The sequence below is a fragment of the Oncorhynchus tshawytscha genome, linkage group LG26 (assembly GCF_018296145.1).
Source record: "Oncorhynchus tshawytscha isolate Ot180627B linkage group LG26, Otsh_v2.0, whole genome shotgun sequence".
Taxonomy (NCBI): Eukaryota; Metazoa; Chordata; class Actinopteri; order Salmoniformes; family Salmonidae; genus Oncorhynchus; species Oncorhynchus tshawytscha.
The window spans coordinates 28,190,228-28,203,176 of record NC_056454.1 but is presented as its reverse complement, the minus strand read 5'-3'; the positions used below and the strand labels follow the sequence as shown (position 1 = coordinate 28,203,176).

Genomic DNA, 12,949 nt, shown 5'->3' with positions numbered 1-12,949 from the left:
GATTTTTTTTTCTCATTTTGTCTGTCATAGCTGAAGTGTACCTATGATGAAAATTACAGGCCTCTCATCTTTTTAAGTGGGAGAACTTGCACAATTGGTGGCTGACTAAATACTTTTTTGCCCCACTGTATGTAGACATGGAATAACTGGTCACTTTAATAATGGCTCACTAGTCACTTTAATAATGTTTACATACCGTACTGCTTTACTCATTTCATATGTATTGTAATGACCTGACTAGATCATAAAGGAAAAATTGTCCAGACAGAGGATTGAGTTTACTAATTGACGGTTTATTAACCCAACTTTACACAGGCTACTGTTTGGCCGTAGCCCACACCAAATAAATGAAAGATAACACACAAGCCAACCCGTGACCTTCTCTTGTGAAGGCCAGACGTAAGAGAGAACAAAGGCTTAACCTGGTCTTAACTGCCAATGCTCCACCCCCCTGCCCAACTCCCCTCCACGCCACTCCGCCACCGCCAGGATGCCCCGCATCAGAACATTCCAGGCATTCCCGTGATTGGCAGATAGCAGGTTGAACTCTGGGTACTGGTAAGTACAACACAACCACCTACAAGCCTAACACATAACACACAGCTGTCTGTGCTGGTCGCTACAGTTTACTGTATTCTATTCTACTGTATTTTAGTCAATGCCACTCTGACATTGCTCGTCCTAATATTTATATATTTCCTAATTCCATTATTTTACTTTAGATGTGTGTGTATTGCTGTGAATTGTTAGATACTACTGCACTGTTGGAGCTAGGAACACAAGCATTTCGCTACACCCACAGTAACATCTGCTAAATAAGTGTATGTGACCAATAAAATTTGATGGTCCTAAAGCACACCGGTGCTGCGTTGTGTATCACAGTGCAATGATAAAACTGGGGGGACAAATATGCAATTTCAGAATGTGGGGGCATCATGCCCCCCTCCCCCCGTGAAAGTTGCGCCCCTGGTAGAAGCAAAAATGAGTGGAATGACCTACACTTGTCAATTTGTTGCAGTTTGGAAATTAAAACTTAATGTCCCAGAAATCTTAGCGTAACCATCAAAAACATAACTGGCTACACCGTGCTGTATAAGGAAGGACACATAAATCGGCGTCCATGCGCATGAAGGCATAACAGCTAGCTAGCTAAGTATGTTACATAAGGATTATTTTTGCTAGTGTGTTGTTAAATATCTTCTCTACTGAATGTTTAATTGTGCACTGCTCTTAAATAATTCAGTACGAGTGATCTTGACATACAGTATTACAAGCTAATGTTTTTCTAAAATATAGCTTTGTATGTAAGCTAACGTTAGCTAGATAACTAGCCTAGACATATAGTTTTGGTTCTAGCAGATGGTGTGGTTTTGGTTTTGCAAATGGAATTTCTACGTGAAATTAAGTGACCTATAATGTGACATCAGCTATAGGAAACTGTTTGTCTTTAGTTAAATAACTACCTACAATCAATCACAATGTTGCCATCAATTTGGGAAGCTAGCAAATATATTGAGAACTGGCACTTTGTAACACATGTAGCAGAGTATCTTCTCGTGTAAAGTTGGCTCCATTTTCACTCTGCGTTCTATGATGGTCCGTTATATCCGGGATCCTTGGGACATCCCTACCCAATTTTGAAGTTGGCGTTTATTATGGTTAAGGGTAGGGACGTTCCAAGGATATGAGATAACATTGACCGTTTTATGATGATGCCATGCAGCTAATCGCTTACACGGTTTATTTTACAGCCTGAAAAATGTCCTCCATGTCTGCTGCCAGCGTCGGGCCATTGAGGGGCATTGAGGGCACAGAGAAGAAACCACTGAAACCCTGTTGTGCGTGCCCTGAGACGAAGAAAGTCAGGGATGTTTGGTAGGCTTACATGTATTGGAACTTGAATGGCATTATACTTGTAAAGTGAAAGTTTCTCGTGGACTGTCTTCTCTGGAGTATGCAGTTCAGTGGCGGTCTGTGCCGTTTATGATGAGGGAGAACGATTTTGTTTTTACATGAGCATGGCCTTATTTCTATTACATCATGTTGGATGACTGTCTTTCATATTCCATTCACCCAGTTCAATGTAACATGATACTCAAATGTTCCCTATACCCATTATGAGGTTGCTACAACCTGGCTTATGAAGGAAAGTTTACAACGTACACCGGTTGAGAGAGAAATTTTAGATGATAGTGACACATGGACAGACAGTGGCACATTAAATACCACCTTGCACACTCTTGCCTGCTTCTAGATTATCTAGGGTGTAATCATTAGTCCAAAAGTTGCAAACAAGAGTTTCTATTGGACAAATGAGTATTTATATCCCTGTTTCGTTTTCTTCCGTTTAAGAATGAATACACCCCTGATCACGCATAAACACAGTTCACTTTCATAGCAGCCACGTTGTATTCATTCTTGCCTCTATATACTCTACTCCTCTCACCTTTTCCCTTCGTTTGTGAACTTCAATGAACAACACATCATCTGTATGTGACCAGGTGAAAAAACCTTTACAAGCCAAACCATTTCATAACCGCTACGCACAGCCTACATCGTTGTCCCCATTTTAGCTAAAGTAACGTCCTAGTCAACATAGCTAATAGACCTAATGCGTTACTAAACGCTCAACAATCATGCAGTAACGTTAGTGTATAGTCAGTAAACAATTGCACTGGCGGGCCCCGGTGGCAATGAATAAAACCAAGAACAGCTCTACTTGGCATACTTCCAGTGTTGTTTTGGATAGTCATAGCCAGCTATCTAACATGGCATTTGCTAGCTAAGTAAGTGAAACTGAAAGTGATAAAAAAAAACTCAATTTTTGAAGAAACACATTTGTTAACTCTTCAAAAATGGTCTTTCTCTCTCTCTTTGAGTCAATTACTCACCACATTTTGTGCATTGCAGTGCTAGCTAGCTAGCTGTAGCTTATGCTTTCAGTACTAGATTTATTCTCTGATCCTTTGATTGGGTGGACAACATGTCAGTTCATGCTACAAGAGCTCTGATTGGTTGGAGGACGTCCTCTGGAAGTTGTCATAATTACTGTGTAAGTCTATGGAGGGGGTAAGAACCAATAGCCTCCTAGGTTTTGTATTGAAGTCAATGTATCCAGAGGAGGACGGAAGCTAGCTGTCCTCCGGCTACACCATGGTGCTACCCTACAGAGTGCTGTTGAGGCTACTGTAGACCTTCATTGCAAAACAGTGTGTTTTAATCAATAATTTGGTAACGTTAATATATTTAGTATAGTTTTATCTAAAAAGGATATCTTTTTCAATGTTTTACCATTTTTATGAAATTCACTGAGGAGGATGGTCCTCCCCTTCCTTCTCTGAGGAGCTTCCACTGATGCAGTTGCTGATGACAATTTCCTCTGTTTCAGCATCATTGAGAAGGGTGAAGAAAGTTGCACAGATCTCATCGAGGCACATAAGGATTGTATGAGGGCGCTTGGATTCAAGATTTAATATAACTCCATATAATAAGTGGTCGGTGAGTCTCAAATATGTCTATTGATCTTGCATGTCGTGACGCATAATTTAGCCTCACTTGTAGTGCCTATGTTGTGAAAATAACATTCTGCCCGAGATGTGTCCGTATCCTCAAAATGGCTCAAATGTCCTAGAAATCCTGTTAAAGCCAGTTTTCAGATAAGAAAAACTCTGTGTAGGTTTTAGGATGATGTTAAGACACTGCTCAGACACAAACTGAGCCAGGAATAAATCAACTCCCAAAACTTTCTCAGCTGGTAATCACAACAGTTTGAGTAAGGTACAACAAAGGAAAGCTGGTGATGACGCTCATTGACCAAGTTGCAAATGATGGGGAATAACCAATGATGAACAGTGCCTTCGGAAAGTATTCAGACCCTTTGATTTTTTCCCACATTTTGTTACGTTACAGCCTTATTCTAAAATGGTATAAAAAAAATCCTCAGCAATCTACACACACTAGCCCATAATGACAAAGTGTAAACAGGTTTTTAGACATATTTGCAAATGTGTATATATATATATATTTTTTTTAAAGATACCTTATTTACTCTTTGCTATGAGACTCGAAATTGAGCTTAGGTGCATCCTGTTTCCATTGATCATCCTTGATGTTTCTACAACTTGATTGCAGTCCACCTGTGGTAAATTCAATTGATTGAACATGACAGCTCTGCAGCATTGACGGTCCCCAAGCACAAAGTGGCCTCCATCATTCTTAAATGGAAGAAGTTTGGAACCACCAAGACTCTTCTTAGAGCTGGCCACCCGGCCAAACTGTGCAATTGGTGGAGGGTCTTGGTCATGGTCGCTCTGACAGAGCTCTAGTGTTCCTCTGTGGAGATGGGAGAACCTTCCAGAAGGACAACCTTCTTTGCAGCACTCCACCAATCAGGTCTTTATGGTTGAGAGGCCAGATGGAAGCCACTCTTCAGTAAAAGGCACATGACAGCCCACTTGGAGTTTGCCAAAAGGCACCTAAAGGACTCTGACCATGAGAAACAAGATTCTTTGGTCTATTAAACCAAGATGGAACACTTTGGCCGGAATGCCAAGCGTCACATCTTGAGGAAACCAGGCACCTTCCCTACGGTGAAGCATGGTGGTGGCAGCATCATGCTGTGGGGATGTTTTTCAGCGGCAGGGACTGGGAGACTAGTCAAGTCTGAGGCAAAGATGAACGGAATAAAGTACAGAGAGATCCTTGATTAAAAACCTGCTCCAGAGTGCTCAGGACCTCAGACTGGGGTGTAGGTTCACCTTCCAACAGGAAAATGACCCTAAGCACACAGCCAAGACAACACAGGAGTGGCTTTGGGACAAATCTCAATGTCCTAGCCAGAGCCCGGACCTAGCCAGAGCCCGGACTTGAAACCGATCGAACATCTCTGAAGAGACCCTGAAAATAGCTGAGCAGCAATGCTCCCCATCCACCCTTCAGAGCTTGAGAGGATCTGCAGAGAAGAATGGGAGAAACTCCCCAAATACAGGTGTGCCAAGCTTGTCGCATCATACCCAAAAAGACTCAATGCTGTAATCGCTGCCAAAGGTGCTTCAACAAAGTACTGAGTAAAGGTTCTGAATACTTATGTAAGATTCATTTGAGTTTTTAATAAATTATCAAAAAACCTGTTTTTGCTCTGTCATTATGGGCGTGTGTGTAGATTGGGGGGGATAAAAAAAAGTATACATTTTAGAATAAGGCTGTAACCTTACATAATGCGGAAAAAGTCAAGGGGTCTGAACTTTCAGAAGGCACTGTATATAAACTCCGGATTGCTGATTCTATGTATTGGCCATTTAGAGGCTTTGAAGCCACTGGTCGGCCATATGACACTCCACAGTGGGAGCATAGGAATTAATGGAATTCTACAGTATTTGAATGAATTATTTCATGGACAAAGTTTTCATGTATTTTTGTTGTTGTAGTGGGGACAGTAGCATTAGTAGTCTCCAAGTTATACTAAAAGGAAGAAAAAAAATATCTCACAATATAATTTAAAAGTATGCATTAAGCCTGTGTCTGTAATACAATTAATATTGCACAAACGAATGTAGACATTATTACATGCATTTATATAGCTCCCACTTTTTTTTTTAAACAGTGGTGGGTGATTGCCAAGATGGAGACGTGGTGGCATCGACACAGCAATCCCCCCCATAAGTCAGTCTAGTGGGTATATACAGTGCATTCGGAAAGTATTCAGACCCCTTGATTTCTTCCACATTTTGTTAAGTTATAGCCTTATTCTAAAATGGATTATTCTTTTTCCTTATCAATCTACACACAATACCCCATAATGACAAAGCAAAAACAGGTTTTTAGAAATTGTTGCTAATTTATTAGAAATAAAAAAGTTAAATCACATTTACATACAGTACCAGTAAAAAGTTTGGACACGTACTCATTTAAGGGTTTTTCCTTGTTTTCCTATTTTCTACATTGTCGAATAATAGGGAAGACATCAAAACTATGAAATAGCACATGGAATCATGTAGTAACCAAAAAAAGTGTTAAACAGATCAAAATATAGTTGAGATTCTTCAAAGTAGCCACCCTTTGCCCTGATGACTGCTTTGCACACTCTTGGCACTCTCTCAACCAGTTTCACCTAGAATGCTTTTCCAACAGTCTTGAAGGAGTTCCCAAATATGCTGAGCACTTGTTGCCTGCTTTTCCTTCACTCTGCGGTCCAACTCATCCCAAACCATCTCAGTTCGGTTGAGGTCGGGTGATTGTGGCCAATTCATCTGATGCAGCACTCCATCACCCTCCTTCTTGGTCAAATAGCCCTTACACAGCCTGGAGGTGTGTTGGGTCATTGTCCTGTTGAAAAATTAATGATAGTCCCACCAAGCGCAAACCAGATGGGATGGCGTATCGCTGCAGAATGCTGTGGTAGCCATGCTGTATAAGTGTGCCTTGAATTCTAAATAAATCTCTGACAGTGTCACCAGCAAAGCACAATCACGCCACCTACATGCTTCAAGCTGGGAACCACACATGCGGAGATCATCCGTTCACCTACTCTGCTTCTCACAAAGACACGGCAGTTGGAACCAAAAATCATCAGACCAAAAGACAGATGTCCATTGCTCTTTCATAGCCCAAGCAAGTTTTCTTATTGTTGTCCTTTAGTAGTGGTTTCTTTGCAGAAATTCGACCATGAAGGCCTGATTCACACAGTCTCCTCTGAACAGTTGGTGTTGAGATGTTTGTTACTCTGTGCCGCATTTATTTGGGCTGCAATTTCTGAGGATGGTAACTCTAATGAACTTATCCTCTGCAGCAGAGGTAACTCTGGGTCTTCCTTTCCTGTGGCAGTCCTCATGAGAGCCAGTTTCATCATAGCGAAGTGATGGTTTTTGCAACTGCACTTGAAATGCTCTGTATTGACTGAACTTCATGTCTTAAAGTAATGATCGACTGTTGTTTCTCTTTGGTTTTTTGAGCTGTTCTTGCTATAATATGAACTTGTTCTTTTACCAAATAGGGCTATCTTCTGTATACCTTGTCACAACACAACTAATTGGCTCAAACGCATTAAGAAGTAAAGAAATGCATTCCAGGTGACTAGCTCATGAAGCTGGCTGAGAGAGTGCCAAGAGTGTGCAAAGCTGTCATCAGGGCAAAGGGTGGCTACTTTGAAGAATCTAAAATATTAAATATATTTTGATTTGTTTAACACTTTTTTTTTGTTTGTTTACTACATGATTCCATATGTGTTATTTCATAGTTTTGATGTCTATTATTCTACAATGTAAAAATAAAGAGAACCCCTGAATGAGTAGGTGAGTAGGTGTGTCCAAACTTTTGAATGAGTAGGTGTGTCCAAACTTTTGACTGGTACTGTATATGCAACTGCTCGACTAAAAATGCACAGGCCACGACCAACAGCATATCGATTGACAACAATTGACCAGTCTACTAATTGGGGTCAGCCCTCCTTCGTATAGTCGATTGTGGCCTGTGGATTTTTTTCCAACTCCTCTTCAATGGCTGTGCGAAGTTGCTGGATATTGTCGGGAACTGGGAACACGCTTTCTTACACGTCGATCCAGAGCATCTCAAACATGCTCAATGGGTCAATTGTCTGAGTATGCAGGCCATGTAATAACTGGGACATTTTCTGCTTCCAGGAATTGTGTACAGATCCTTGCGAAATGAGGGCGTGCATTATCATGCTGAAACATGAGGTGAATGCGGCGGGTGAATGGCACGACAATGGGCCTCAGGATTTGGTCACGCTATCTCTGTTCATTCCAATTGCCATTGATAAAATAAAATTGTGTTCGTTGTCTGTAGCTTATGGCTACCTGCCAATACCATAACCTCACCGCCGCCATACGGCACTCTGTTCGCAACGTTGACATCAGCAAACCGCTTGCCCACACAACACCATACACATGGTCTGTGAGGCCGGTTAGACGTACTGCCAAATTTTCTAAAAAGACGTTGGAGGCTACTTATGGTAGAGCAATGAACATTAAATTATCTGGTAACAGCTCTGGTGGACATTCCTGCAGTCAGCATGCCCAATTGCATACTCCCTCAACTTGAGACATCTGTGGCATGACAGAACTGCACATTTGAGTGGCCTTAAATTGTCCCCAGCACAAGGTGCACCTGTGTAATGATCATACTGTTTAATTTTTACTGCTCTTCTTTAATTACTTGTTACTTTAATCTCTTATCCGTATTTTTTGAAACTGCACTGTCGGTTAGGGTCTTGTAAGTGTTTCTCTGTAAGGTCTACCTGTTGTATTCGGCGCATGTGACTAATAAAATTCGATTTGATCCGCCAGAGCAGTCCAGGCTCAGGTTTGGAATATCCATTGCAGTGTGTAGTGCAGACTAGTTTTATTTACACCATCCAAGCAGCTATCTTAGAAATATAACTTTGCTCTGTGCTTCTCCGCACATGCACTTCGTAGCCTGTAGGCTATTTATCATTTGATTTAGACCACACTAAATAGCCTGTAGGCTCACTTGATATTGCGTGCCCGGTGGAGAATCAGAGATGAGGGGCGGCATTGAGCACAGATCGATAAATAGTACATCTGTCTATCTATCTCATCTTCTAATAAGCAATACATTCTAAAGCACTGAGAAATATACATTTCATCAATTACGAATTACATGACCCTCCCCTGGACTAGATTTAAAAAAAAAAATACTAAACCCTCCAGTTGACTGAAATTTAATGACCCTCCCACATTTTCCTCCAGGTACCAATTCTGTGAATTTCGATCCAACCCTAATCAGTAGTAAACACTCCTCGGTCATTTTTATCTACATTAAAATAAAGTTAAAGGTATAATATTCTGAAATCGATCTGCCATTTCCTGTTTGCCTAATTTCACTTTGACAAAACAAGTATAGGTTGTCATTGAACCATCTAAACTGTCTAAACTGCTGTGAAATATATTTTCAATAACCACAAATATAGTATTTTCAGCTGTTTTTGAAGCTGGTGTACAAAAGTAAAAGATGCAAAAACGAGATCATGGAACAGATCTACCGCTTTTTAGACCTGCTTTCAATGAGAATGACAGTTCTATAACTAACACATTTTCTACTCTGAGATGCTTTGTGGATAAGGCCCCTAACTTCTGATGTTTTGCAGTGTCCCCTGTAAGTTAGCATTTTCTGCCTTTTTTCTGCTGAAGTTGATCAAGCTGCTGATGTCAACAGCTGTAGTGTTTGTTTATGGATAAGAGAAAAAAAACTTTGGTGGTGCAGGGATTGTTTCTCTTGGATTGACTTAAAGGAGATCAATTGGATTAAATGTGATTTATTAAATGATGCTCGCAAGCAGTGATGGGGACAAGCTTGTATATTGGTAGTGTTTTTATTTTGATCAGAGTATTCATAACCTTGTCACATTGCATTTACAACATTTCAGATGGTCTGACTGCTATATGAAATGGTTTATATGTGCTGAAGTTGACACTCCTCTGTTCTCCTTTTGCAGTGTGCCGTTGGTGGCCGGCTGTCCGGAAGGAGACCTGGGATATTTCTTGTTTGTATTTATACTGCAACCTGAATGGAAGATGTGATCTCTGCAAGGATGGTGTTCCACTGAGTGAAATGTTGGCTTAATGCTTAGATTTTCAGAATGATGTGAATCTTGTTCTGCTGATTAGAATTAAATATATGTCCTATGCAAAATGACTTTGTTTTTATATGGCAGGATGTACCACAATTAAATGAATTGTATAGGTAGTGTTAAAGGGGCAATCTGCAGTGGTTACATCCATTTTTATACTTATAAACAAATCATATGTACCCATTGATTCTTGAAGAATATACAGTTGAAGTCAGAACTTTACATACACCTTAGCCAAGTACATTTAAACTCAGTTTTTTACAATTCCTGACATTGAATCCTAATAAAAATGCCCTGTCTTAGGTCAGTTAGGATCACCACTTTATTTTAAGAATGTGAAATGTCGAAATAATAGATTTATTTCAGATTTGATTTCTTTCATCACATTCCCAATGGGTCAGAAGTTTACATACACTCAATTAGTATTTGGTAGCATTGCCTTAAACAATTTAAACTTGGGTTAAATGTTTCGGGTAGCCTTCCACAAGCTTTCCACAATAAGTTGGGTGAATTTTGGCCCATTCCTCCTGACAGTGCTGGTGTAACTGAATCAGGTTTGTAGGCCTCTTTGCTTGCACACACTTTTTCAGTTCTGCCCACAACTGTTCTATGGGATTGAGGTCAGGGCTTTGTGATGGCCACTCCAATACCTTGACTTTGTTGTCCTTAAGACATTTTGCCACAACTTTGAAAGTATGCTTGGGGTCATTGTCCATTTGGTAGACCCATTTGTGACCAAGCTTTAACTTCCTGACTGATGTCTTGAGATGTTGCTTCAATATAGCCACATAATTTTCCTACCTCCTGATGCTATTTTGTGAAGTGCACCAGTCCCTCCTACAGCAAAGCACCCCCACAATATGATGCTGCTACCCCCGTGCTTCACGGTTGGGATGATTTGCACTTTTCGCAACAAAGTGTGTTCATCTCTAGGAGACAGAACACGTCTTCTTCCTGAGCGGTATGATGGCTGCGTGGTCCCATGGTGTTTATACTTGCGAACTATTGTTTGTACAGATGAACGTGGTACCTTCAGGCGTTTGGAAATTGCTCCCAAGGATGAACCATACATGTGGAGGTCTTTTTTTGGGCAGATTTCATTGGATTTTCCCTTGATGTCAAGCAAAGACGCAGAGTTTGAAGGTAGGCCTTGAAATACATCCACAGGTACACCTCCAATTGACTCAAATGATGTCAATTAGCCTATCAAGCTTCTAAAGCCATGACATCATTTTCTGGAATTTTCCAAGCTGTTTCAACTTAGTGTATGTACATTTCTGACCCACTGGAATTGGGATACAGTGAATTATCAGTGAAATAATCTGTAAACAATTGTTGGAAAACCTTTTGTCATGCACAAAGTAGATGTCCTACCTGACTTGCCAAAACTATAGTTTGTTAACAAGAAATTTGTGGCGTGGTTAAAAAAACAAGTTTTAATGACTCCAACCTAAGTGTATGTAAACTTCAACTGTAACTTTATAAATGCCCCCTGAGCTTAGTTGAAATGTACCCAACCAGAAACCAAAATATAATATTGTTTACAAACATTGGAATAAAAACAAAGTAAATGTAAACCTTATATAGCCTCAACATGGTTAAAACACATTTTTATATCATGGATGGTCAGTCCTTGCATACATAGTTTTAACTACATTTAAGAGTGATTACATTTTTCCAGCCCCATCCCTCAGCATTTTAGTGAAATGGGGACGGGATAAAAGCTTTGTTTCAACTGCGGATTGCCGTTTAAGGATGCAGTACTGTCCTAATTTCATGCTGAACCATACTGACGCCATAACTATATACACATAGGCAGACTTTACTTCCTGTCACCCTGCAAAAACTTCCTGGTTTGAATGTCCTTTGATATTCTCCTTCCTGTTTGAGGCTGGCTTGTGACAGCTGCTCTCTCTGGTATGCACTTTGGCTTAAAATAACTTCTGCTCAAGTCAACACTTGGCATATCTGAATTCTTCTCACAACAAGGGCTGCGTTTACACAGAGCCCAATTCTGATCTTTTGCCTAATTTTAAGCAAAAGAGCTGATCTGATTGGTCAAAAGACCAGCTAGTGAAAAAATATATATATCTTAATTGGGCTCCCTGTGTACACACAGCCCCAGGTGCCATTGTTCTGTGAAGTGCTGAGTACCTTGCAGTTTAGAAGCCTGCTTGCTAGCAATGGACTGGAATTTTTAAAGACCTGATGCTTGCTAAATATGCAAACATAATGAGCAGTGATATGGAGGTCATTCAATGGCCTGTGCGCTGCAAAGGAGCCAAGTGCTTAATGGAAATGTAATGAGCGTTGCCAGTGTCCCAAATTCTGCAAATAGATTGACGTAGGTATTTTAGGCAGTTAACAACCTGGAATGTACCAACTGCAGAAATCATCCCAGCACAATTTGTTTCTTGGTAGTTTAGGACAAGTATCTGTGATACATCTTGTTTTTGTGTCCTGCTGAAGAATGTCATTGTAATATACTAGCAGAGAGAACACTGAGATATCTCTGCATTGGCACCCTTTCCCTGGCCCAATGCCTTGTATGGATGTCATGCCATGCCAGGGAACCAGCCCTACACTGTGACCTTTCCAACGTATCTGCTGCTGCAGAGGGCGGGAGCTACTCAGGAATGCCATGTGAACAGCCGTTGCTTGACTGATGTCTTTGATACACACAAGTAAAGGAGATAGTATGTGTACAGTACGAGAAAGATGTGAGTGGGGGCATAGCCTACACACCTTGTATAGAATCATTAGACAAGTCTATATGATTCAAAGCACCTGTGCTTTTGAAGCAAATGTAACATTTAGTTCTAATTGTTTGTGAATCTCTAAGACAACACGCACACACACCAGAATCATGTGTGGCTTTGAATATATCCCAAGTGGTATGATATCAAAGCCACTCACTTCACCCTGACCCCTATTCCAGTGACACAGTCCCCTTAGAACAGTGTCTAACTGGTGGGGCATGGTGAATTTTTGAAACCCGACCTACACTGTAATTCTACTATTTCAGTATTTCTAAATATGCACCCAGCAGACCCACCGTCTTGGCCCCACATTGAACCAGAGGTTTAGGGGCCAAATAAGTATTCTGTTAATTAAAAGATGGTTCCGTTTTGGCAGAAGGGAGAGTTTTTATTGGTGTGACTTACCTGGAGGCATGACTATAGCCTCTCTCTCTCAATTCAATTCAAGGGTCTCTCTCTCTCTCTCTCTCTCTCTGTCACCTGTTATCATCTCGCTCCCCCCTCTCCATTTTTCCTCTCTCTCCCCAGCAGTGTTATGATAAGTAGTTGGTCTGCTTTCTGTCTGTGGCTTTCTGCTCCTTGG

The 12,949-nt window shown here is 40.7% G+C and overlaps 1 protein-coding gene across 3 annotated transcripts; it reads left to right on the top strand.

Annotated features, from left to right (window-relative positions):
• Positions 1–478: 478 nt before the first annotated feature.
• Positions 479–9,669, top strand: LOC112225482 (cytochrome c oxidase copper chaperone). Of its 3 annotated transcripts, none has more exons than XM_024389480.2 (4): positions 479–558; positions 1,752–1,875; positions 3,389–3,498; positions 9,473–9,669. In XM_024389480.2, exons 2-3 carry the CDS (start codon positions 1,760–1,762, stop codon positions 3,471–3,473), a joined length of 201 nt encoding a protein of 66 aa, XP_024245248.1. In that variant the 5' UTR covers positions 479–558; positions 1,752–1,759; the 3' UTR covers positions 3,474–3,498; positions 9,473–9,669. The 3 variants fall into 3 exon arrangements, with proteins under 3 accessions (XP_024245248.1, XP_024245250.1, XP_024245247.1); XM_024389482.2 differs by lacking the exon at positions 479–558 and adding an exon at positions 949–1,153 and having other exon boundaries at positions 3,389–3,494; XM_024389479.2 differs by lacking the exon at positions 479–558 and adding an exon at positions 952–1,153.
• Positions 9,670–12,949: the final 3,280 nt, after the last annotated feature.

Coding starts and splice junctions, on each gene's coding strand:
- LOC112225482 (XM_024389480.2), top strand. CDS start 1,760: ATGTCCTCCATGTCTGCTGCCAGCGTCGGGCCATTGAGGGGCATTGAG. Junction 1,876..3,388: donor AAGAAAGTCAGGGATGTTTG/GTAGGCTTACAT, acceptor CCTCTGTTTCAG/CATCATTGAGAAGGGTGAAG.